Below are 25656 nucleotides of genomic sequence, written 5' to 3'. Positions count from 1 at the left end.
GATCTCAGCTCACTGCAAACTCCGCCTCCCGGGTTTACGCCATTCTCCTGCCTCAGCCTCCCGAGTAGCTGGGACTACAGGCGCCCACCACCTCGCCCGGCTAGTTTTTTGTATTTTTTTAGTAGAGACGGGGTTTCACTGTGTTAGCCAGGATGGTCTCGATCTCCTGACCTCGTGATCCGCCCGCCTCGGCCTCCCAAAGTGCTGGGATTACAGGCTTGAGCCACCGCGCCGGCCCACATGGTGATTTCTTATCAAAACTTTTAATCAAAAGCTCAGGACATATTGTTTTTTGTTTTGTTTTTCTGGGTTTTTTTTGAGACAGGGTCTTGCTCTGTCACCCAGGCTGGAGTGCAGTGGCACAATCTAAATCACTGCAAACTCCGCCTTCCAGGTTCAAGTGATTCTCCTGCCTCAACCTCCTAAGTAGCTGCGGTTACAGGCGTGCGCCACCACGCCCAGCTAATTTTTGTATTTTTAGTAGAGACAAGGTCTCACCATGTTGGCCAGGCTGGTCTCGAACTCCTGGGCTCAAGTGATGCACCTGCCTTGGCCTCCCAAAGTGCTGGGATTATAGGCGTGAGCCCAGCAAAAAAAAAAAAAAAAAAAAAAAAAAAAAAAAAAAAAAAAAAATTCTTCAAACATCTTGGAGTATATAGCCTTGTCCTAATTTAGGATTACTTCTCCGAAACTGATTGCCAGAAGAAAAGTCCCTGAGTCAAAAGACCTCGACATTATTTAAGCCTTTGATGCATATTGCCAAATTGCTTTCCAAAGGATCTTTAGCAAATCAATTTCCCACCAGAACATAGGACTATTCATTCCTCACATCAACATCAGCCTTCAGTGTTACCAGCTTTTTAAACTTCAAATTTGAAAGCCTGCAAATGACCTTTTACTTTGTTTCTTTTTTTTTGTATTACTAGTGAGATACAAAATGTCCTTTGTTTATTGTGTTTTATCTGTATCCTTTGACCATTTATTGGGTTCTTACTGTTTGTTATCAATTCTGTGTGTTGTTTATATAATAAGAATATTAAGCCATTGTCTATAAAACATTTCCCCAGTCTGAAGTTTTTGCCTTTCATTGTTGCCTACCATTTCGGAGTAGGGTAGGGTTTTCACTTTTGAAAGAAAAAAAAAAAAAAAAAAAAAAAAGTAATAGGCTGGGTGCGGTGGCTCATGCCTGTAATCCCAGCACTTTGGGAGGCTGAGGCGAGTGGATCACCTGAGGTCAGCAGTTCGAGACCAGCCTGATCAACATGGTGAAACCCCATCTCTACTAAAAATACAAAAATTAGTTGGGCATGCTGGTTCACGCCTGTAGTCCCAGCTACTTGGGAGGCTGAGGCAGGAGAATTGCTTGAACCCGGGAGGTGGAGGTTGCAGTGAGGCGAGGTGGCACCATTGCACTCCAGCCTGGGCAACAGAGGGAGACTCTGTCTCAAAAAAAAAAAAAGAAGAAGAAGAAGAAGAAGAAGTTGAACAAGTCCTCAAAAGGACAGAGGTCATCTTATCACCCAGGGGGTGTTGTCATCAAGATGAACAGGAATTTGTGGTAAAAGAACCCCTAGCTCAGTGGGTGTGCTTGGCAGGTATAGGGGAGAGTGGGGGCTCAGCCCTGAGCAGGAAATGTATTTTTCCATGAACTACGGAGTCTGAGATACTGAGATTTGGAAGAGGGATCCCTTAACCCCTCGTCCCTGGCCAAATCAAGTCCTGTCTCTGAGCCTCAGTTTACACTGAGTCTAGCTCTTATGTTTTGAATAGTGTTCTAGGCACTTCATGTCATTATCTCATAGAATTCTCAGAACTCTGAGTCAATCATCAATATTATCATGTTCCTGAGTAAGGAACTGAGGTTCCGAGAGGCAAAGCTTGATCAAATCAGTTAGACTCCAAAGCCTTTCTAGGAACCTCAGCTATCTTCCTCTCTCATCTGTAAAACTGGCATAATAAATTGGCCAGGTGCAGTGGCTCATGCCTGTAATTCCAGCACTTTGGGTAGCTGATTGGGGAGGATTGCTTGAGCCCAGGAGTTTGAGACCAGCCTGGGCAATATGGTGAGACCTCCCATCTCTACAAGAAATAAAAAAGTTAGCCAGGTGCAGTGGCATGCACCGGCAGTCCCATCTACATGGGAGGCTGAGGTAGAAGGATGACTTGAGCCCAGGAGTTTGAGGTTGCAGTGGGCCATGATCATGCCATCGCACTCCAGCCTGGGTGACAGAGCAAGACCCTGTCTTTAACTCCAGCCTGGGTGACAGAGCAAGACCCTGTCTTTAAAAAAAAAAAAAGAAAAGGGCCGGGCGCGGTGGCTCAGCCTGTAATCCCAGCACTTTGAGAGGCTGAGACGGGCGGATCACGAGGTCAGGAGATCGAGATCATCCTGGCGAACACGGTGAAACCCCGTCTCTACTAAAAAATACAAAAAACTAGCCGGGTGAGGTGGCGGGCGCCTGTAGTCCCAGCCACTCGGGAGGCTGAGGCAGGAGAATGGCGTGAACCTGGGAGGCGGAGCTTGCAGTGAGCTGAGATCCGGCCACTGCACTCCAGCCTGGGCGACTCCGTCTCAAAAAAAAAAAAAAAAAAAGGAAGAAAGAAAGAAAGAGAAAGAAAGAAAAAAAAGGGAAATGAGTTGGGCGTAAGCACTGTTCTCTCCCCATCTGCATGCAGCTGGACAATGCAGGAATTCAGGAGTAGGGAGTGGCACTTGGGGATCCTTGGAGGTGGAGTGGGGTCCCAAGCACCGTGCCTCCACTGGCTGCCCTCAGTCCAGCCCCATCCCCAATTCCTGCGAGTTGCTCCCTCTGCCACCCGCACCAAATTTCTTCGCAAGGAAGGCCTTGCGCAAGTCAACCTTTGGCCCCCTGCCTGCCGTCCTAGTTGCGGACTCTGTCCCCCACCTCCCCTAACCCGGCCCCTGGAGCCCGGCCAGTCACGTGATATATCGGTCCTTTTTGGCCTGTTTCCTTTAGGATCCCGATTTAACTTCCTCCTCCCCACTTCCCTCTGCCCCCAATACCTCCGGGCACCACCGTCCGCTCTGAGGAGCAAGCTTGCAGAGGAACCTGGGCCTCAGTCTTCCCACCTGTCAAGTGGGGCCCCCACCCCACACCGCCTTCGCTCTCTTCATTGCCTAGTCTTGCCCGGTCTTTTCCCACTCCCTCACTCCCCCGACTCCCACCAGACTCCCATGCAGTTCCGAGGACTTGTTTCTCTCAGGGCACAGGAGGAGTGGGAGAGGCGAAGGGCGACAGAGCCCTAAGGGAGGTCGCAGAACTGGTCTGAAAGAGAACCCACCAGGCCACAGGGTGAGTTTGGCCGGCCTCTAGCTTCAGACAGACGGGGTTCAAATCCTGCTTTGCTTCCGACCACCTGCTGATTTGAAAATCATCTCTCTGGGCCTCAGTTGTCCCCTCTGTGAAATGGAGCCCCGCTTAAGACCAAGGGCGGGAAGCGTCTAGCAGGAGATCTCTGACCAGAACCAGGGAGGTGGCCTCCACCCGTGCCCCTTCCCAACCCTGGAGCTGCGCCTCGCCTCCCAATCCCGGGTCCCTCCGCCGCAGGCTCCTCCTCCACTGACATCAGAGCCGCAGGCGGGCGGAGAGAGCCACCGAGCCCAGCCGAGCCCCAGCCCCAGCCCCAGCCCCAGCGAGAGAGCGGGAGGGTGGCCCAGGCGCGCAGCGGTGAGGACCGCGGCCAGAGCTCGGCGCCAACCACCGCGGGCCTCCCAGCCAGCCCCGCGGCGGGGCAGCCGCAGGTACAGCCGGCCCACCCACCCCTGCACCCCTGGGCGCTGCGGGGGTGCGGTAGGAGCCCCTAGCCTCTGGGTATCCTTTCCCAAGGAGTGGCCACTGGGCACCCTCCCGGGCGGGCTGGATCCTGAAGGGCAGGCAGGACCCTGAGGGGCAGGCAGGGCTGGGCCTTTCTCCTCCACCTCTGCCCCAGGCCCAGCAGGTGCCAGGCAGGCCCATGGGACACTGATTGGGTAATAGAGAAGGGGGACTGTGTGAGCGCCTTCAGCTGGGCCTGACTGTGGAAGGGCGTGGGCATTTGGAGGTATCCATGGGGGCAGGGGGGGGCTTGTGGAGTGTACAGTCTTAGGACAGGCGTGTGGGTCAGACATGGGTAGGGGATCTGGGAATCTGTGTTTTTTGTTCCAGAGGGGTGTCCACGTGTTTTGTGTGCTGGTATTTGACTCTCAGGGTCTTAAGTCAGAGTTAGGAGGGGGTGTACAATTGTGTATTGAGGATGTTTGGAGTTAGGTGTGTAAGGAGTTGGGGTTTGGTTTGGAATATAGGAGCTTCCAGGGGATGGGGTAGAGGAGCTGGAGGGTGTAGGGTACGTCTGGTATATGAGGGTGTATGTGCATTTGGGTGTAATCTTGTGTGGGTGTGGGTGGATGTGTGTTTTGGGGTGTAAGAGGGAGCTGGGTGAGAGATGTTTGGATGGACAGGCAGGTGTCCGGGTGTAGGGCTGTCTGGGGCACTGTGTGGTGTGGACATGTGTGCTGATGTCTGAGAGTACATGTATGATCAGGTGTCCCAGGATCTGGATACGAGGCATACTGGATCTGGGAGGCAGGTGTTTGAGTTCAGGGCTGTGGAGGGGGCTTGGCGTGGCGTGTCTGCTAGAGGGTTGTGTGTGGATCTCTGACGGTTGTATTTGGTAGGTCTCCATGTGGGTTTCAGACTTTGCCTCTAGAGCTCAAGTCGCCTTTCCTAGAAGATTCTGCCCCTGGGATGGGTGGGCAGGGTCCCCTGCGAAAAAGGTCCTGTTCCAGGAGTGGAATCTCACATCAGAGGCCCTAGTCAGGGCACCGCTCCTCATTCTCCCTTAGAGAAGAAGAGAGAAGGAAAGTACTCTCCCTGAGGTCACAAAGCATGCTGGGCTCTATTTTGGCCTCATCCTCTGTGGATGGGTTGGGAGGCTTTTTTTGAATGGGGCCCATTCTGGCTTCATATTGGAAGTACCAGCCAAGGCCATTCCATGGGCTTTGCCCTCAGCAACCTTAGCTGGGGGCCCCAGGCCAGGTGTCATTTGGGCCTCTGGAGCCAGCCTCTACCTAACTCCAACCTCAGTCTCCCCATTCTTCATCTGATAAATGGGAGAGAACTCCCACCCTCTCCTGCTGGATGAGACAGACTTCAGCAGGGGAAGGGCCAGGCTGGATAGGGTTAGATGGGGCCAGGAAGGGACAGAGTAAGTAGGACCACTTCTCAGGCTCCCAGGACCCAGATGGGGAGTCAGGAGGGAGAGGTCTGGGGAGCTCCAGCTGTGGCTGTTGTTGCTGTGGGAACAGTGCAGAAAGAGCTATTTAAAAACGTGGCTGAGATATTGCTGGAAGCACAGGCAGCGGGCCGGGGGTGGGGGTGGGGAGGAGGAGGGAGAGGAGACACCCCAGCAATCCCCAGGGTGGGGTGGGGACATCACCAGTTCTGGGAACAGGGGGATCCTCCAGGCTTCTACCAGCTGATCTGGGGGTTTATCTGTTGTACTGCCAGAGGTCAGGGTTTCCCTAGGTGCTTGGATTTGGAGAGGGGGAAAACTGGGAAGTGAACTAGAATAAATGAATGAATGAATGCATGACTTTGTTAAATAAAGAATTTTGCTGCCACTGTGAAAGGTTTTTCTCTAGGCACGAGAATTTGCCGAATGTTGAATAAACAAATGAATGTTTGTTGAATGATTTTGTCAAATGATGAATCAAGGATGAATAAATGCAGGTTGAATGACTGAATGGGGCCTGTAGCAAATTCCCAGACAGAAGGCTGGGCTCTGCTAAGTCTCCTCCTTCCATTCTCCTTGCAGGAGCCCTGGCTGTGGCCGGGGGGCAGTGGGCCATGCCGGGGGCAGTGGAAGGCCCCAAGTGGAAGCAGGCAGAAGACATTAGGGACATTTACGACTTCCGAGACGTTCTGGGCACGTGAGTCCAGGGCAGGATTGGGTGCTGGATAGCTGGGGGAGGCTGAGTCCAGGGTGGTGCTTCCTCTGGTCAATTAATGCTTCCTGTTTCCCATAGCCCAGGCCCCGTGGCAGCACTATCTAGGGCCTAAACTGTCCCCAGCTTTTCACTTCTGGATGACAATGGGTGGGACAGGGCCTGCTCTTCCAATAGTCCTGGGTTCTTGAAGAGAAAGAAGTTGGGAGAATGAAGGTGCCAGTCAGTCCATCTAACTTGCTGCCAAGAGCTAGGCGTTCTGGCCTAGGTTTGGGAACTGAGGCTGGGGATGGCTCTGTTCTTGGTGCTGGGAATGCAGAAATAACTCAAACCTGGTCTCTGTCCTTCAAGTTGATCCCAGACATGTGTAAGAGACAGACCCACAGAAAATGATAACAGGGTGTGTGCTGTGCTCCAATTAAGGTTGGGATTGAGGGCTCTGTGGAGCCCAGAGAGAGCTGTGCCTTCTGCCTGGGGGGAAACTTCCTGGAGAATGGGGCATTAGAGCTGGGGAGTGAAGGATGGGTAGGTGTGCACCTGTCAGAGAGGAAGAAGGGCATTCCAGGCAGAAGGAATAACATAAACAAAGGCTTAGAGGCATGGTTCTATGTGGAAAGAGGCAGAGTGTGGTGGAGCTTAAAATCAGAGGCTGGGGGAAGAGTGGGAAAAAAGGCTGGAGATGAAAGTGGAACAGTTTGTGTAGGGTCTTGGAAGCCAGGTCAGGGAGGCTGGATATTGTTCCATAGGCCACCGGGAGACACTTAAGACTTTGGCAGGTGTGCAATTCAGGACAGTCACTCTGGCCACAGCTTGGAGGGTAAACTGGAGAAGGACAGGACTGGAAACCAGTGATGAGGTTACTAGAGTAACTATCCCTGAGGATTGAAATTTCACCATGAGGGATGCCTTTCTTTGACTTACGACTTCTTATTCTCCCAGAGAAAGCAAACAGATGTGGAAACAATACCCTAGTAAATCCTCCTTAATCAGTTAACTTTAGTTAAATGAGTTTATTTGTTCCTTTTTAAGAGCTTGTTCTAAAGCACTGCTTCTTAAAGTTCAATGAGCATACAAATCACCTGAGGATTTTATTAAACTGCAGATTCTGATTTAGTAAATCTGGGGCAGGGCCTAAAGTTTTGCATTTCTTTTCTTTTTTTTTGACATAGGATCCAAAGCAGTAGAGATTTTGCATTTCTAAAAAAGTTCCCAGGTGATGCTGATGGTTCTTTAAGGTGTTAAATTAGCCATGACTCAAATTAGCAGAAAAAGGGATGAACCAACTGCACACAAAATCAAAAAGCTCAGGGGTAGACTTCAGGCATGGCTGCATCCAGAGGGCCACATAATGTTATCAGGAAATGTCTTTGGCCATTTCTCAGGTTGGACTTCCTTTGTGTTAATTTCATTCCCAAGCAGGCTGTCCCCAAGTGGTGACAAAGATGATCGTCATTAGCTCCAGACTTACATCCTACCAGCTCAGCAGCAGCCTCATTCTCAAAGTGCTAGGAATCTGGCTTGCATCACATGACCAATTACTGTGGCCAGGGGAGAGACTACTTTGGCCAGGCCTGGGTCATGTGACCACCTCTGGAGCCAGGGGATAGATGAGTGACTAGGAAAGGGTCATCCACATCCCTGGTCCAGTAGTGGTCACAGAAGCCATGGGGAATGGAGGAGAGGCTGGAGGGAAGCTGGGGTTCCAGTTCTTCACCTTATGAATCCCCTCTCCCCATAGGGGGGCCTTCTCGGAGGTGATCCTGGCAGAAGATAAAAGGACGCAGAAGCTGGTGGCCATCAAATGCATTGCCAAGAAGGCCCTGGAGGGCAAGGAAGGCAGCATGGAGAATGAGATTGCTGTCCTGCACAAGTGCGTGGGCCACAGCCTTTCCCTGCCCCAAGCTGACCCTGCCTTGACCCTCCCATTCTCCTCCTTCCCTGCTTTGGACAAAACATTTAAACTCTCTAAGCCTTAAATTGCTCATTCATAAAATGGGGATCACAATTTCCACTTGGCAGGGTTGTGGGGAACATCAGAAGTCCTTTATTTCAAGTGCCTGGCACAAAAGCTAACATGACAGATGTGATGGAGATGCCAGGGCTTAGTAACAGGGGTTTAACTGTTCAATCAGGTGTAAAGATCCATCCTGAACATGGCTTGGACCCACATATCTCAGTTGGTGTTGTCTCTGGACCTACCTCAAGTTCCCCTAACATATTAAAGCCACTCAGCAAGTTTAAAAATGACTGTCTGCTAACCCCCTGACTAAATCCACAACCAGCTGGTCTATGAATTGCTCATGCTGGTATGAAACCTTCTGTCCTCACTGGAAAACTTACAGAGAATCACTGCTAATCTCTCCCCTGAGCTTCCAACCACCCTGGGCAGATAATGGTTTTTTTTTTTTTTTTTTTTTTTGAGATGGAATCTCACTTTGTTGCCCCGGCTGGAATGCAGTGACAAAAATCTTGGCTCACTGCAATCTCTGCCTCTTGGGTTCAAGCTATTCTCTTGCCTCAGCCTCCCTAGTAGCTGGGATTACAGGCACCTGCCACCACGCCCGGCCAATTTTGTATTTTTAGTAGAGATAGGGTTTCACTATGTTGGCCAGGCTGGTCTCGAACTCCTGGCCTCAGGTGATCCACCTGCCTCGGCCTCCCAAAGTGCTAGGCATGAGCCACCGCACCCAACTCCTGGGCAGAGCATTTCTACTGAGACCCAGAGAAGACAAGGGATTTGTATACAGTCACATGGAAAGTCTGTAGCAGAGCTAAACCTTCCTCATCATCGAGATCAGTTATCATCTGACCAACACGGAGAAACCCTGTCTCTACTAAAAATACAAAATCAGCTGGGCGTGGTGGCACATGCCTGTAATCCCAGCTACTTGGGAGGCTGAGGCAGCAAAATTGCTTAAATCCAAGAGTGGAGGTTGCGGTGAGCTGAGATCACGCCATTCATTGCACTCCTGCCTGGGCAACAAGAGCAAACCTCTGTCTCAAAAAAAAAAAAAAAAAAAAAAAAAAAAAAAGGCCAGGTGTGGTGGCTCACGCCTGTAATCCTAGCACTTTGCGAGGCTGAAGCAGGTGGATTGCCTGAGGTGGGGAGTTCCAGATCAGCCTGACCAACATGGAGAAACTACGTCTCTACTAAAAATACAAAATTAGCCAGGCGTGGTGGTGCATGCCTGTAATCCCAGCTACTTGAGAGGCTGAGAAAGAAGAATCCCTTGAACCCAGGAGGCAGAAGTTGCGATGAGCCAAGATCATGCCGTTGCACTCCAGCCTGGGCAACACGGCAGCTGGGCTACAAGAGTAAAACTCCGTCTCAAAACAAAAAACAAAAAACAAAAAAAAAGAAAAAATCAATTACCATTACTGTTTCACTTACAAGNACAAAATTAGCCAGGCGTGGTGGTGCATGCCTGTAATCCCAGCTACTTGAGAGGCTGAGAAAGAAGAATCCCTTGAACCCAGGAGGCAGAAGTTGCGATGAGCCAAGATCATGCCGTTGCACTCCAGCCTGGGCAACACGGCAGCTGGGCTACAAGAGTAAAACTCCGTCTCAAAAACAAAAAACAAAAAACAAAAAAAAAGAAAAAATCAATTACCATTACTGTTTCACTTACAAGTTTTTTTTTTCATTTTTTTTTTTTTTTTTTTGAGACGGAGTCTCGCTCTGTCACCCAGGCTGGAGTGCAGTGGCGCAATCTCTGCTCACTGCAAGCTCTGCCTCCTGGGTTCACGCCATTCTCCTGCCTCAGCCTCCTGAGTAGCTGGGAGTACAGGCGCCTGCCACCACGCCCGGCTAATATTTTTGTATTTTTAGTAGAGCCAGGGTTTCACTGTGTTCACTAGGATGGTCTTGATCTCCTGACCTCGTGATCCACCTGCCTCAGCCTCCCAAAGTGCCGGGATTACAGGCGTGAGCCACTGTGCCCAGCCCACTTATGAGTATTTACTGTGTGCCACGCGCTGTGCCAAGCACCTTACCTGCATGATCTCACATGATCCTCACTCCAACTCTTTGAGGGAAGTACTGCCATTGGCTTTATTTTATAGATGAAGAAACTGAGGCTCAGAGAGGATACATTAAATCTAGCACCTACCCTGTACCAGGTGCTGGAGGAACAGTGGCATGCAAGACAAAGCCTCTGGATTCGGGGAGCATATGTCTGGTAGGGGAGGCTGACAAACATGTAAACAAAGAAAATTATTTTATTTTTCATTGTTTTGAGATGGAGTTTTGCTCTTGTTGCCCAGGCTGGAGTGCAATGGCATGATCTCAGCTCACTGCAACCTCAGTTTCCCAGGTTTAAGCAATTCTCCTGCCTCAGCCTCACAAGTAGCTAGGATTACAGGCATGTGCCACCGTGCCCAGCTAATTTTTGTATTTTTAGTAAAGATGGGGTTTCACCATGTTGGCCAGGCTGGTCTCAAACTCCTGACCTCAAGTGATCCGCCTGCCTCGGCCACCCAAAGTGCTGGGATTACAGGCGTGGGCCTCCGTGCCCAGTCAGAAAACTAACAGGCATGTTATCAGGCTGGGTGCAGTGGCTCACTGGTAAAAAGATCAGCACCCATATAGCATGTGACAGGGGCAGGATTTGGACCCTGGTTTGTGTATGCCAGAGCCCAGTGTTTATCCCTCTGCTCTCTCACCTTCTAAGAAATAGTAATAAACCATGGTAAGCCAGCTTTTCCCTTTGGGGCCTACATCCTTGGTTTGTCCTACCCAGGTTTGCAGGTACCTGGTCGGGGGTAGCTGTCCTGAGCTCTAAACCACTGCTTTTTTTTTTTTTTCTTTTGAGACAGGGTGTTACTCTGTTGTCCAGGCTGGAGTGCAGTGGCTATTCACAGGTGCAATCATAACAGACTGCAGCTTCGAACTGCTGGGGCCAAGTGATCCTCCTGCCTCAGCCTCCCAAGTTTAAGTAGCCTGGACTACAGGTGCACACCGCCATGCCTGGCTAAACCACCTCATTTCTCCTTTCAGGATCAAGCACCCCAACATTGTAGCCCTGGATGACATCTATGAGAGTGGGGGCCACCTCTACCTCATCATGCAGCTGTGAGTGGCCCACTTCCGCCCACCCCCACACACCTCTCCCTGCCGTCCCAACCCTCTTTGCCAGACTGCCCTATCCCTGCTGCAGGGTGTCGGGTGGGGAACTCTTTGACCGTATTGTGGAGAAAGGCTTCTACACGGAGCGGGACGCCAGCCGCCTCATCTTCCAGGTGCTGGATGCTGTGAAATACCTACATGACCTGGGCATTGTACACCGGGATCTCAAGGTGGGGCTCGAGGGGGTGTGGTGAGCTGGGGTACCCAGGGGTGGGGCCTTTGCAAACCCCAAACTGTTCGACCTTGGGCAACTTTCACCCCCTCACTGAGCCTTGGATTTCCATCTACAAAGTGGATCTTGTAACTCTTAAACTGCCTCCTCCTATTCTAGTCCAGATACTCAAAAGAACACAAGTGAATTGTGCTGGCATTTTATCCAAATAACATTTTATGTATTTTTCTGATTTAAAAAAAAAAAATCTGACCAGGCATGGTGGCTCACGCCTGTAATCCCAGCACTTCAGGAGGCAGAGACGGGCGGATCACCTGAGGTCAGGAGTTCGAGACCAGCCTGGCAAAACCCTGTCTCTGCCAAAAATACAAAAATTAGCCGGGCATGGTGGCGGGTGCCATCCCAGCTACTAGGGAGGCTGAGGCAGGAGAATCACTTGAACCCAGGAGGCGGAGGTTGCATAAGCTGAGACTGTGCCATTGCACTCCAGCCTGGGCGACAGAGCGAGACTCCATCTCAAAACATAAAATAAATAAATAAATAAATAAAAACAAAAAATCCTATTCCCCTTTTGTAGAAAACTTGGATGGGACAGCAAAACACAAAGAAAAAAGCCAGAAATCCCTGAAATCCTGTTCCTCAGAAATAGCGATGGGGCTCACATTTAGCAGTACATCTCAATCTGGTCTAAGAGAAGGGCACGTGTCTGGCTTTGAATTCTGGCCCTGCTACTCCCTAACTGTGGGTTCTTGGGTGAGTCACTTTGCCTCCGAAGGCATCAGTTTCCTCATCTGTTAGGTGGGATTATTCAGACTGGCCTAGCAGGGACGCAGTGAGGATGACATGAAATCAAGCACTAATCCAGGGTCTGACATAAAGTAGGCATTCAAACATTTCTTTAGGGCTTTACAGTGCACATCTGAGGTTTATAGAAAGTTGCCTCCCACACCATCTTGGGCCTTGTCCTTCCTGGAATTTTTGGCCTTCTTGAGAACTTTCTTGATTTTCTTATGGCAGCCATGAAGCCACAGTGGCTTTTGGGGGATCCATTATTTCTCAGAAGGTGCTTGGAGAGGCAGAAGGTTCTACTAGCCTCTAACCATCTCTGATTGCCCCTTCCCTTCCCTCCTGCCCTTCAAGCCAGAGAATCTGCTGTACTATAGCCTGGATGAAGACTCCAAAATAATGATCTCCGACTTTGGCCTCTCCAAGATGGAGGACCCGGGCAGTGTGCTCTCCACCGCCTGCGGAACTCCGGGATACGTGGGTGCGGAGGGCCCTGGGTTGGGGCTGTGATGGTGGGGGGAACCAGGAGCTGAAGGGCAGAGATTTGTCACCACCATGTCCTCTTCCCTCCACAGCCCCTGAGGTCCTGGCCCAGAAGCCCTACAGCAAGGCTGTGGATTGCTGGTCCATAGGTGTCATCGCCTACATCCTGTAAGTGGTGCTTGGCCATGGTAGGCTATGGCTCCAGAGTTTGTCCTCTGGCCTGCTTTCCTCTCTTCCTCCCTCTGCCCGCCCTCCCTCTGCTTCCCTTCCCTTCTTCTTTTCCCTTCTTCCCTTCCTTCCACCAATCAATTAGGAATATTACTTCATTCAATAGATACTATGTTTCAAGCACTGTGCCAAGCAAGCACTGGAGTAAATTTAGCACAGAACAAACCAGACAAAAGTGCCTGCCCTCAGGGAGCTTACTCTCTTTCTAGTAGGGAAGACAATCAACAAGTAAATAAATCTACAAAATAACATCAGGTGATAAAAATACATACTGTGGAGAAAAACCAAGCAGGAATAGGGAGACAGGGGTGATGCCATTTCAGTAGGGAGGTCAGGGAAGGGCTCGCTGTGGAGGGGATGTCCAAGTGGTGAGGGAGCCAGACATTGGAGGTGTGAGGAAAGAGTAGCATAGGCAGAGGCAACGGCAAGTGCAAAGGCCCTGAGGAGGGCAAGATGGCGGTACATTCAAGAACAGAAAGGACAACATAACTAGAACGGGAGTGAGCAGACAGGGCTGGTAGAGTTTATAAAGGGGGAACTCCTTCCGTGGGTCCTGCCTGACCCGAGACTGCCCCAGTGCTCCACCCTGGAGTCAATGGGTGCACCTGAAAGTGGAAATGAGGATAAGTTTCTCCCTGCCCAGGCTCTGCGGTTATCCCCCCTTCTATGATGAGAATGATGCCAAACTCTTTGAACAGATTTTGAAGGCCGAGTACGAATTTGACTCTCCTTACTGGGACGACATCTCTGACTCCGGTATTTGGGGCTTTGCCTTTTTCCCCTGGGCCCCGCCTCTGGTCCCTCCCTCACCTGCTTTGGGGGCGGTCTCCCTCCTGCCTTCCTTCTGTCGGATTCTCCAGCGCCACACTAAGAGCTGTCCTCAAGACCAGACACCCTACCCCGGGTACTTCCTTCTGCTTGGCTCCCAGAGTGAGAAACTAGGCATTCATTTGTTCAATCTTCAAACACAGTCTATTTGAAAATATCTCTTCCCTATTGACTTCCTGATGTCTAAAACACCACCATAAACATTTTCATCCTCCTTTTGTGCCCCCTATTAAGAAGCAAACCTGTGAAGCTACTATCATTAATCAGTGTGAATGCACTGAAATTAGTCAAGAACAACTTTTTCTTTTTTTTTTTTTTTGAGACAGAGTCTCGCTTTGTTGCCCAGGCTGGAGTGCAGTAGCACAATCTCGGCTCACTGCAACCTCTGCCTCCCAGGTTCAAGCAATTCTCTGCCTCAGCCTCCCAAGTAGCTGGGATTACAGGCACCCACCACCAAGCCTGGCTAATTTTTTTGTATTTTTAGTAGAAACGAGGTTTCACCATCTTGGCCAGGCTGGTCTTGAACTCCTGACCTTGTGATCCACCTGCCTCGGCCTCCCAAAGTGCTGGGATCACAGGCGTGAGCCACTGTGCCCGGCCTCATGTTTTTCTTGAGACAGGAAAGAGCTGGAAGGCATGGGGTGGGAGGCTCTGAAGAAGAATACAGGTTGGGTGGGGTGCGGCATGGTCTGATTTGGCCTCTGTTTTGTTTTGATGCTGGGTCAGACCTAAGGGAGTGCATATGCTCTTGGGGAGTACACAGGCACTACCATGCTGTCATTATCTTTGCTTTTGTCTTGGGGGTTTAGCCAAAGATTTCATCCGGCACTTGATGGAGAAGGACCCAGAGAAAAGATTCACCTGTGAGCAGGCCTTGCAGCACCCATGGTGAGAATTCACACAAGCTGTGAGGTGGGGTGGGATTTGGGGCCCTCAGGTCCGCCTCTGCCCTCATAGGCAACCCACCACATAACCCCATCCTAGGATTGCAGGAGATACGGCTCTAGATAAGAATATCCACCAGTCGGTGAGTGAGCAGATCAAGAAGAACTTTGCCAAGAGCAAATGGAAGGTGAGTCCATATCCCTAGTTCTGGACCCAGCCTCCCCAGGACTCCTCCCCATCCCTACCCAGGCTCAGCTCGCACAGCACCTAGCACCAAGTTGGGCACAAAGTAACTGCTTAGGGATCCTTACTGAAGGACTTTATTCATTCATTCAACACTCCCAACACCTTCTCTATTCCAGAGAGGGTCCCTCACCTCCAAATCTAGAGGGAGAAGTCTGTAATTCTTCAGGAGTCATCTGATCCAGCCTATGGGGGTCCGGGAAAGGTTATAAAGGTGGTGATGACTTGACAGAGCTGTCAGTTAAGTAGGAATTAGCGAGGCATAGCATAAAAATATCTACAGCCATTCTGGGAAGTGCAAGTGCTAAGCCTGGCCAGACTGGAGGGGCTGAGGGGACTGAGAGGCAGGAGCCCAATTTGGAGAAGCAGGTAGGGGCCAGGCCTCTTAGGGCCTCAGATTCCACAGAGGAGCACCAACTTGATCCTGAGGGCACTGAGGAGCCCCAGAAGAATCTTAGGCAAGCATCTGCTACATAGAAAGGGCTCTCAGGGCCAGGCATGGTGGCTCACACCTGTAATCCCAGCACTCTGGGAGGCCGAGGTGGTCGGATCACCTGAGGTCAGGAGTTCAAGACCAGCCTGGCCAACATGGCAAAACCCTGTCTCTACTAAAAATACAAGAATTAGCCACACATGGTGGTGCGTGCCTGTAATCCCAGCTACTCGGGGGGCTGAGGTAGGAGAATTACTTGAACCTCGGAGATGGGGGTTGCAGTGAGCTGAGATCGTGCCACTGCACTCCAGCCTGGGCGACAAAGTGAGACTCCACCTCAAAAAAAATAAAGAGCTCTCAGGATGCAGAGAATGGCATGGAATAAAGACTGGGTGACCCATTAGGAGGCTGTGGCAGAGATACAGGCAGGAGAGGGTAAGGGTTTGGACCACAGTAGTATCAACAGGGGTAGAGAACAGTGGTTGATCCAGGAGTCATTTAGGAGGTGAAACTGACAAGACATAATGATGCAATGGATGTTGGGGGAAAGAGATGTCAAGGGCTGGCCCAAGATTGTGGCTGGGAACAGAGTGGACGGTGGTGGTACCATGACTGAGATGGTGATCACAGGGACAGAAACATGTTTTGTGGGGATGGTTTTAGTTTTGGACATGGTGAATTTGAGGGGTATGTGGGACACCTAGGTGATGTTGAATAGAGACACACCTGGGCAAGTTACTTCAGCTTTCTGTGCCTCTGTTTCCTCCTTTGAAAATTATATTAATAGTACCTACCTCAAAGACTTTCATGAAGATTAAATGAATTACTATGTAAAGTGCTTAGAGCAGTACCTGGCATACAGTGCTACAGTGTTTGCTATTACATATTAATATGAATTATAGTTATGTTTCTATTTATATATATATACACATACATTTAACATATGTGCATGTGTGTGTGTGTGAATATATAATAAAGCCTTGTAGAGGTTTTTGGGGGCCTTTAGGGGAATCAATAAAATAACTCCTGAATGAAAATAACAGAACAATTGCAAGAATCCCACTGCACTCCTGCCCCATGACTTGACTATCTCAAAAGTCCTTTCTCCCCTCTCCCTACAGCAAGCCTTCAATGCCACGGCTGTGGTGCGGCACATGAGGAAACTGCAGCTAGGCACCAGCCAGGAGGGGCAGGGGCAGACGGCGAGCCACGGAGAGCTGCTGACACCAGTGGCTGGGGGTGAGGAGCAGATTCTGCAGAATGGCATGGGTGGTCCACAAAGAGGCACCTGGGCTGAAGTGGAGGCCCTGCCCCTCCAGCCAGCTCTGTTCTCTCTTCCCATGCAGGGCCGGCAACTGGCTGTTGCTGTCGAGACTGCTGCGTAGAGCCGGGCCCAGAACTGTCCCCCACACTGCCCCACCAGCTCTAGGGCCCTGGACCTTGGGTCAGGATCCCCTGCGTGGGAGGGCTTGGGGGCAGTCTGCTCCCCTTCCCTCCCTGAACCGGGAGTTTCTCTGCCCTGTCCCCTCCTCACCTGCTTCCCTACCACTCCTCACTGCATTTTCCATACAAATATTTCTATTTTATTGTTCCTTCTTGTAATAAAGGGAAGAAGATAAAACCATCCTTAGTGCTGTCTCCCCAATAGCCCCAGCCCACCTTGTTGTGCAAACTGACTGCTTGATTTGGGGGTGCCTGGCCCTTGAGGTGGTCACAGGGAGGCCCCTCCCCAACATGAGACTGGGTGGGGATGGGGAGAGAGAAGTGGGGAATGGAGGGGAAGGGGCTTGGGGAATTCCTTTGTCCAGGGTGCCCCATCTAGACTTCCAGCCCTTTGGAACCCTTTCTGCGCTTTGCTGGTGGCTCCTGAGCACGGCGGGATTGGTGCAGGTCGGCACTGAACAGCACCTGTATGAGGGTGGAGTCGGTGTGGGGAGGAGGGTACACTGGGGTCAGGGCTGGTGGGACTAGTGACAGTGCTGGGAGGTGGAAGAGTCCTTGGGAACAGGGCCGAAGGCAATGAGAGTCCACTGGGGTTGGGACAGGGGTGGCTGGAGAGTCCTTTAGGGCCACCTGGGGCAGTGGTGGTGGAAGAGTCGGCTGGGTCAGGGCTGGAGGAGAAGTCCTATGGGGTCTGGGCTGGAGGAGAGGAAACCAAGGTACACTCACCGCTTGGGCCCAGCCAGCATAAGGTCCCCACAGGCTCCGGAAAAAGTTTCCTAAATCAGAAGTGATGAGACTAAATTATCTGACCCCTTCTGTGACCCATCAACAGAGGTAGGGTATGAGAGAGAGATGACTAAGAGAGAGAGAGGTTTCTACCATACCAGCCCACTGCCAGCCCCTGCAGCCCACTTTCCTCACCCAGTTCCTTGTTGCTCTGGGGGCTTGGTCCCTTCGCCTGGGACGTGGTAGGGTGCCAGCTGTAGTCACGTTGGGCAATCTGCCATACATGGACATCCACGGGCACAGCCTGGGGCTTGTCTAGGGCCATCAGGCAGATGCAGTCAGCCACCTTTGACAGACACAGAGAATGAGCCCTTGTGGAAGAAGGGCAGCATCCGGCCAGCTTCTTGCTTATAACCCCAAAGCCAGCTGCTTTCTCCTTCACTCTGGGGTTACTGTTGTTCTATATTCGCAATCAACAGATACTATCTATGAATATGCTTTTTTTTTTTGAGATGGAGTCTCACTCTGTTGCCCAGGCTGGAGTGCACTGGTGGAATCTCGGCTCACGGCAACCTCTGCCTCCCAGGTTCAAGCAATTCTCGTACTTCAGCCTCTCAAGTACTGGGACTACAGGCATGCACCACCAAGTGTGGCTAATTTTTGTGTTTTTAGTAGAGATGGGGTTTCACCATGTTGGCCAGCCTGGTCTCGAACTCCTGACCTAAAGTGATCCGCCCACCTTGGCCTCCCAAAGTGCTAGGATTACAGGCATGAGCCACCGTGCCCAGCCTATGAATACACTGAAATTGCTGTAGTAAGAGCTGCTACCAGGTTCTTATAACCTGGGAAGAAGGTATTACCACACCCATGTTGCAGACAAGAAAACTGAGGCTCTGAAAGGTGAAGTGACCTGGCCAAAGTCACATGGCTGGGGAACAGGCAGAAACAATATTTAATGTTAGGCTGTAGTCCAAAGCCCATCAAAAAAAATTCTTTAAGCAAAAATTCATTTTTTAAACTACAGAGAAGTATGAAGGAAAAAAAAGGCTGGGTGCGGTGGCTTACACCTGTAATCCCAGCACTTTGTGAGGTCGAGGTAGGTGGATCACGAGGTCAGATCGAGACCATCCTGGTCCAACATGGCGAAACCTCGTCTCTACTAAAAATACAAAAATTAGCTGGGTGTGGTGGCTCATGTCTGTAATCCCAGCTACTCGAGAGATTGAGGCAGGAGAATCGCTTGAACCCAGGAGGCGGAGGCTGCAGTGAGCCGAGATTGTGCCACTGCACTTCAGCCTGGCGACAAAGCAAAACTCTGTCTCCAAAAAAAAAAAAAAAGATGCCTAATTTCCAATCATCTTATTGCCAGTTAACCCTATTGACATCAAGCAAAAAGTTTTGTCAGTACATGTAATTTTATGAAAGGAACAAAATGTGGCTAGGAGCAGTGGCTCATCCCTGTAATTCCAGCACTTTGGGAGGGCAAAGCAGGAACATTGCTAGAGGGCAAGAGTTTAAGACCAGCCTAGGCAACATTGTTAAGAGCCTGTTTCTACCAAAACAAACAAACAAAAAAGGAAAAGGAGAAATATATTCCCATTTGTCTCTCCCAAGGAAACTATTCAGTTTCCTGCAATTTCCTTCTGGAAGTTGCTGCATATATATAGCAGCATATATGTGTTGCATCTGAACAAATAGTCTTTCTAGAAATTCATTCAAAGGGCTATATCCTTTCCATTCTTTCTGCACTCTGCGTTTTTCTCTCATAAAACATCTACTTATATCCTTTCTCCTTCCTGCTCTGCCTCCAGAAGCCAAGGCTCCACCCAGCTCCCAGGCTTGGTTCATTTCCTGCTGTCCTCTTAAGTGTCAGTGGAGAGGGTAGCTCCTACCCCCTGGGGCCTCACCTTGGTGCCCACTCCCGGCAGGGTGCAGAGGGCCTTGTGGGCCTCCTCATAAGAGGCCTCTCGTAGCTGCTGCAGCCAGGCTAGCCCGCCCTGTTCTTCCAGGATGGCTCGGGCACTGGCACTCACATAGCGGGCACGGTAGCCCAGGCCCAGCTTCCTGAGATGAGCCTCCACCTCTGGCCCTGTGGGGAGTGAGGAGGAGAGCAGGCATCAGGGATCTTCAAGTTATTCCTGTCCTTGGGCTAGTGAGCTCTCCACCTCACAAGAGTGCTTTTCCTAAGTACCCCTCCTACCTCCCCACCCTCTATAGGATAGTGGACACTTTTATGTGGAAGGGAAAGGGTTAAGGCCTGGATCCTGTCCCTCTACACATGTTTTCTGAGCACCTACTATGAATTGGCCCCTGGAGCCCAAGTCTAGTTCAGGGACTGAGGACTTGTTGCCCTGGAGGAGTTCCCCAACCGAGTTCCTTAATCTTTCCAAAAGAGTGTTCATACTCATGATCTAAAAAAATAACCACAGTATAGCAAGAGCTTCTATGATTAAGTGCTAGCCATCAAGCACTGGCAACACACTTCAGATATATTATCATGCTTACTTTTCCTAAGAACCCCACTGACAGTACTGCTGTTTTCCCATTTTACAGGTGGAGAAAATGAGGGCTTAGAAGAGGTTAACTTACTTAAAGGACATGGGGGAGATAAGATCTTGCACCTAGGTCTGGGACACCAAGACCTGTGGTTTTCCTTTTTTTTTTTTTTTTTTTTTTTTTTGACACAGGATCTTGCTCTGTCACCCAGGCTGGAATGCAGTGGCACAATCTCAGTTCACTACAGCCTCAACCTCCTAGGCTCAAGCGATCCTCCCACCTCAGCTTCCTGAGTAGCTGAGACTACAGGCTTGTGCCACCATGCCTGGCTAATTTTGTTTATTTTTTGTAGAGATGAAGTCTCACTATGTTGCCCAGGCTGGTCTCAAACTCCTGGGCTCAAGCCATCCTCCCACCTTGGGCTCCCAAAGTGCTGAAATTATAGGCATGAGCTACCACACTTGGCTAACGCCGTGCTCTTAACCCATTACAGGACACTGCCTCATGATTGCTTTATTCACCCACAAAGTCCTTCTAGATAGAATCTGTTATTCCCATTCTACAAACAAGCTAAGAGAAGCCAGGAGAGGTGAATGACTTTCTTCAGGTCTGATGACTAAGCCAGGAGCTGAGACTCAAGAACAGGTTTCTTTTTTTTTTTTTGAGACGGAGTCTCACTCTGTTGCCCAGGCTGGAGTGCAGTGGCGTGATCTCGGCTCACTGCAAGCTTTGCCTCCCGGGTTCACGCCATTCTCCTGCCTCAGCCTCCAGAGTAGCTGGGACTAAAGGCGCCTGCCATCATGCCCAGCTATTTTTTTGTATTTTTAGTAGAGATGGGGTTTCACTGTGTTAGCCAGGATAGTCTCGATCTCCTAACCTCGTCATCCGCCCGCCTCGGCCTCCCAAAGTGCTGGGATTACAGGCGTGAGCCACCGTGTTCGGCCAGGTTTCTTTTCTTTTTTTTTTTTTTTTTCCTTTTCTTTGAGACGGAGTCTCGCCCTGTTGCCCAAGCTGGAGTGCAATGACATGATCTCGGCTCACTGCAACCTCTGCTTCCCAGGTTCAAGTGATTCTCCCGCCTCAGCCTCCTGAGAGGCTGGGATTACAGGCACCCGCCACCACGCCCAGCTAATTTTTAGTAGAGACGGGGTTTCACCAGGTTGGCCAGTCTGATCTTTAACTCCTGACCTCAGGTGATCCACCCGCCTCGGCCTCCCAAAGTGCTGGGATTACTGGTGTGAGCCACTGTGCCCGGCCCAGGTTTCTTTTTGTTTGTTTGAGATGGAACCTCGCTCTGTCACCAGGCTGGAGTGCAGTGGCGTGATCTTGGTTCGCTAGAGCCTCCTGCTCCCAGGTTTAAGCAATTCTCCTGCCTCACCCCCCGGGTAGCTGGGATTACAGGTGCCTGCCATCACGCCCAGCTAATTTTTGTATTTTTAGTAGAGATGGCGTTTCACCATGTTGGCCGGGCTGGTCTTGAACTCCTGACCTCAGATGATCTGCCTGCCTTGACCACCCAAAGTGTTGGGATTACAGGCGTGAGCCACCTCACCCGGCCAGGAATGGGTTTCTAAGCACCAAAAACATTCTCCTGTTTTGAGGCAGTCTGTCTCTTTGCTATGCAGTTCCCAAGCACTTGTACTAGCTTGCGCTAGGTGCAGTATGTATATTCCTTTATTCAACCCTCGTGACAACTCCAATCATAGCATAGGTAGGTGCTATTATTATTCTGTTTCACAGATGAAGAAACTTTAGTACAGAGACGCTAAATAATGTGCCCAAGTGAGAGTTGGGGTTCAGAACCAGGCATGGGTCTGTCCCCAGAATGCATGCTCTTAACCCCAAACTACTGTACACTGTATACAGATGTTTTTCTGATGAGGCATTGAACCCACTAGGCAAAAAGCACAGACCAGTGAGGTGCATTTTAGGGATGCATAGGGAGGATGAGTAACTGGAATTGATCAGACCAGGCAGGGCAGTTCTGGATGGGGGAAGTGTTTGGTAAGGCAGGAAGCCTTGAGATGATAACCGGGGAAAAATGAACAGATCTTGAAAGCTGAAGGAGGCCTGGGGGCAGGAGACCCACCTACTCACCAGCCAGGGCCTGCAGGCTGGGGAAGCCATGGTAGGTGACATCATCAAGCTGGATGAGCCGAGGTCCAAATGCCTGGCACAGCCGTTCCACCATGCCAGTGATGCGGGCGATATTGTTGTTGGAGGAACAGATAAAAGAGAAAAGGCATTCGATGGGGTCTTGTCGCAGCAGTCGCACACCTGGAGACCAGAAATGCAGGAGGTAGGAGAGGTACCTGCTGTTGGGTGTGGCCTCTTCCCACCCACAGGTCAGATCCTAGGTACCAAAACTCCAGGAAGATCCCACGAGAATGAGAGTCAGCACCATTAGAGAAAGCAACACCAGACCTCTCATTCCTCATAGCATCTTGTAAGGGCTGAGTTACCATCCCACTCCACAGATACAGAGACCACAATGTAAGCTCCATGAGGACCGGCATTTGGGTCCGTTTTGTTCATTGGTGTATCCCCAGTCACACAGCAGATGCTTTGTATATATTTACAGAATGAATGAAATCACTTGCCCTAGGTCACACAACCACGAATGGCCTCAAAATCCTTGTCACTTCACTATGGTGATTAGCAGGATAATAATAATGATAACAATAATTACTATGTGCCTGGCATTATTCTAAGCACTTTACATGTATTAGTTCCTTAAATCCTCATAAAAGCCTCTGAAGTAGATATAATCCCCATTTTACAGGTGGTAAAACTGAGTCATAGAGAAGTAACTTATGTCCAAGAACCCTAACCCCAGCCCAGGTCCTGTACTCACCTTGGAATTTCTGAGCCACCTCTTGGAAGTGGGAGTCCACGGAACCCCAGTGGTGATACAGTTGAGCCAGGGTGACATCTAGCTGGAAGTACTTGCGCACGGCCTCCAGCTCGTCTGGTGTGGGCCTGCCAGGCTGGCTCTTGTCTCCTCGGTACACAGTGCAGTGGAGCTGCTCCTCAGTCTGAGTCAGTGTCCATACTTGATCCGCTAGTACACCACTCCAGTGTGCAGGACTTTGCTCCCTCCACCTAAGCCCCAGGCACACGACAACCCTGGCACTCAATTTCCTTTCTTGCACCCTTTGGGGTCCCTCCCATCCTACAATCGCTCCATGTACAAAACTGATACAAGTAAAAGTGCTATCTTCCAGTCTGGGCAACATAGTGAAACCTCACCTCTACAAAAAATACAAAAATTTAGCCGGGCATGGCACACACCTGTATTCCCAGCTACTCGGGAGGCTGCGCCCGGGGGTCGAGGCTGGAATGGGCCTCTGCATTCCTACCTGGGCAATAGAGTGAGACCCTGTCTCAAAAAAAGAAAAACAAGTACTATTGTCTTCTGCATCGGTTATACCGCTAAATCCTTACAATATGACTGCACAGACATATTAAAGGGAACAGCCTGGCCACCCGTGCTTGTTTCCTCTTTTGTACCCCGGGGTTTCTTCCATCACCCCCCAAATTCCTTTGTACCCCAGGCAGGGCAGTGCTGAGGCGGCAGGAGCCAGTCCCAGGGGACGGGCTTCCCAGGCGCAGTCACTCACCGGAAGGACTGTCCAGAAGGCAGAACCAGGTCCAGGCGCAGCTCAGAGCGAGGGCACGGGATAGAGGCCCACAGGGTAGGAGCGGAGGCTAGAGTACGATGCCCCATGCGCCTGGGGAGAAGCGCGCGGGCCGGCATTTCCACGGCAGGCACCGCCCACAGCAGCCCCGCCCACCCAGAACCAGGCCTAGTCGGCGCCCAAAGACCCCGCCCAGACAAGGACCACGCCCCTTAAGGCCTCGCCCACAGGGTCTTGATTAACGACCTTCCTCGTTTCACTTAATTCCTCCACCTCCTGCATGCCTCGCCCTTTGCGGGTCATCAAAGACCCGCTTCGTGCCCCAATCCTCCGGCTTTCCTGAGGTGTAGGTCCCGCCCCCTCCTTCCGACTTATCCTCTCCCGCCCCCAGAGCCTCTGGGCGCGCACAGCTGTGTTCTTCTGAGTTCTCCAGTGGCCGACCACGCCACCACCGGAAGTAGTGCTCAAGCACCGCGTATTTGACTTAGAGGTAGCCAATCCGAGGAGGAGGTGGGAGGTGCCAATGAGAAATCAGGGTGGGCGGGCCGTTCCGAGGCGCCCGCGCGGTTGGCGCGCACTGGGCTGTCTGCCCGCTGTTGGCCTTTCCCCCACCGGGATTGTCTGCACTCGGGGAGCTAACGCGTTCCATCCGGGCGCCCCGCGGTTCCTCAGGGCTGTCCGTCTTCAAAGCCACGTCCTTTCCCAGCCTGTCCTCCGAGAGCCGTTGTCCCCCGAGCCTCTCCAGTCTTAGGCGTTCGCCCTCCTTGGGCCTCCTCCCACGAACCCTATCTTCTCCAAGAACCGGAGCGAACACAGCTCAGGCCCTAGAGCCCTCGGGAAGTGTCTCCAGAGTATTCTCTTTTGCGCCTGCCCGCTAAGTTTGTCCCCTTCAAGGCCTTTAGGCGTCCCCTGAGACCTCAGGACTTCAGAGGCGTCTCCTCGGATTGTCCCGCCGGCCGCCACAGCTGCTGCCTGCTCTCTTGGGCATTCATTCCTTCCATCCTCCATCTGCTCATGCTTTCCTCAGAATGGGGCCTGTGCCGGGGGTTTGTCTGGGGCTGGGCCCAGAAGCCCATCAGGTTGAGTCCAAGTCCCAGTGTGTGGCCCTGAGGCAGCCAGCCTCGTCCAGCCGCCTGGAGCAGGAGGATGGATTATTTAATGTCTTCCCTTCTGGAGAATGACGTGAAACAGCAGGGAGCTAAGAGATATGAACTTTATCTGGGCCATTCTCACCTTCTAGCATAGGGATTTGGGGTTGCTGTATCTTAACTATCAGGCTGCAAGTTCTTTTTTTTGAGACGGAGTCTCACCCAGTCGCCCGGGCTGGAGTGTGATGGTGCGATCTCGGCTCACTGCAACCTCCGCCTCCCGGGTTCAAGCGATTCTCCTGCTTCAGCCTCCCAAGTTGCTGGGACTACAGGCATGCACCACCACGCCCAGCTAATTTTTGTATTTTTAGTAGAGACGGGGTTTCACATGTTGGCCAGGATGGTCTCGATCTCTTGACCTCGTGATCCAGCCGCCTTGGCCTCTTGAAGTGTTGGGATTACAAGCGTGAGCCACTGCACCCTGCCCAGACTGCAAGTTCTTAAAGAGCAACATCTGCAGCGGATTGACCCTTATATCCCAGCCAGAGACCTAGCAGAGTGTACCGTGAGCATGGAATCAACATCAGACCAATGCCATCATTGGTTCAGTGCCACTCCTCAGTGGCTGCAAGGTCTGGGCCGCCCCTTTTTCCTGTGACTGTTCCTATCTGTAGGCATGCCACCCCATAGGCGCCTAGCACTTGGAAGGCATTCCTTCAATAAATGTCGGTGGAGTCTGGAATGAAGGTGCCGAGGTTGGGAGTGAGCAAACAGCAACCCTCTCCATCCCTGCTCTGTCTCCAGTTAAGCAGTGGGGAAGGTCTCAGCTGCAGTGATGCTGAAACACTTGGGGCCATGCCATTGGCAAAGGACTTCAGGCCTCTGAGGGCCAAGAAGGAATCAACAGTTGACTCTTCCCCTGGCAGTTCAGCATACTGGTTGAAGAGCCAGCTTTGCAAACAGACCTGGGTTCCAATTCTAGCTCTGTACCTTCCTAGTTGTAGGAACTAGGAACTGTAGGAACTGTAGGCAAGATAATTTTTTGAAACCTCAGCATCTTTGTGGAGATAACCAGCCTATTATTAAACTACCTATAGTTATTGCAAGGATTACGCAAAGCTGAGTGTTTAAAGGTGCT

The 25656-nt window shown here is 51.1% G+C and overlaps 2 protein-coding genes across 10 annotated transcripts; one reads left to right on the top strand and one right to left on the bottom strand.

The window, feature by feature from the left end:
• The first annotated feature begins 3585 nt into the window (after positions 1 to 3585).
• Positions 3586 to 16752, top strand: CAMK1 (calcium/calmodulin dependent protein kinase I). Of its 2 annotated transcripts, XM_017880348.1 has the most exons (12): positions 3586 to 3763; positions 5815 to 5929; positions 7683 to 7814; positions 10941 to 11015; positions 11101 to 11239; positions 12382 to 12508; positions 12603 to 12678; positions 13382 to 13494; positions 14376 to 14454; positions 14551 to 14638; positions 16249 to 16366; positions 16474 to 16752. In XM_017880348.1, exons 2-12 carry the CDS (start codon positions 5847 to 5849, stop codon positions 16554 to 16556), a joined length of 1113 nt encoding a protein of 370 aa, XP_017735837.1. In that variant the 5' UTR covers positions 3586 to 3763; positions 5815 to 5846; the 3' UTR covers positions 16557 to 16752. The 2 variants fall into 2 exon arrangements, with proteins under 2 accessions (XP_017735837.1, XP_017735836.1); XM_017880347.1 differs by having other exon boundaries at positions 16249 to 16751.
• On the bottom strand, positions 12099 to 23892 carry OGG1 (8-oxoguanine DNA glycosylase). 8 transcript variants are annotated; one of them, XM_017880343.1, is made up of 7 exons: positions 23413 to 23892; positions 22647 to 22894; positions 21890 to 22069; positions 19204 to 19385; positions 17492 to 17642; positions 17297 to 17346; positions 12099 to 13343 (listed from the first exon to the last, which is right to left on the bottom strand). In XM_017880343.1, the coding sequence occupies exons 1-7, from the start codon at positions 23547 to 23549 to the stop codon at positions 13263 to 13265; spliced, it is 1029 nt and encodes a 342-aa protein (XP_017735832.1). In that variant the 5' UTR covers positions 23550 to 23892; the 3' UTR covers positions 12099 to 13262. The 8 variants fall into 8 exon arrangements, 6 of the variants coding, with proteins under 6 accessions (XP_017735832.1, XP_017735835.1, XP_017735831.1 ...); XM_017880346.1 differs by lacking the exon at positions 12099 to 13343 and adding an exon at positions 16688 to 17073; XM_017880342.1 differs by lacking the exon at positions 12099 to 13343 and adding an exon at positions 16688 to 17035.
• Between the last annotated feature and the right edge of the window lie 1764 nt (positions 23893 to 25656).

The sequence above is a fragment of the Rhinopithecus bieti genome, unplaced genomic scaffold, assembly GCF_001698545.2.
Source record: "Rhinopithecus bieti isolate Rb0 unplaced genomic scaffold, ASM169854v2 scaffold_12592, whole genome shotgun sequence".
In the NCBI taxonomy this organism is placed as follows: Eukaryota; Metazoa; Chordata; class Mammalia; order Primates; family Cercopithecidae; genus Rhinopithecus; species Rhinopithecus bieti.
Note: the sequence above shows the minus strand (reverse complement) of the source record. Positions and strands in the feature narration are given on the sequence as shown.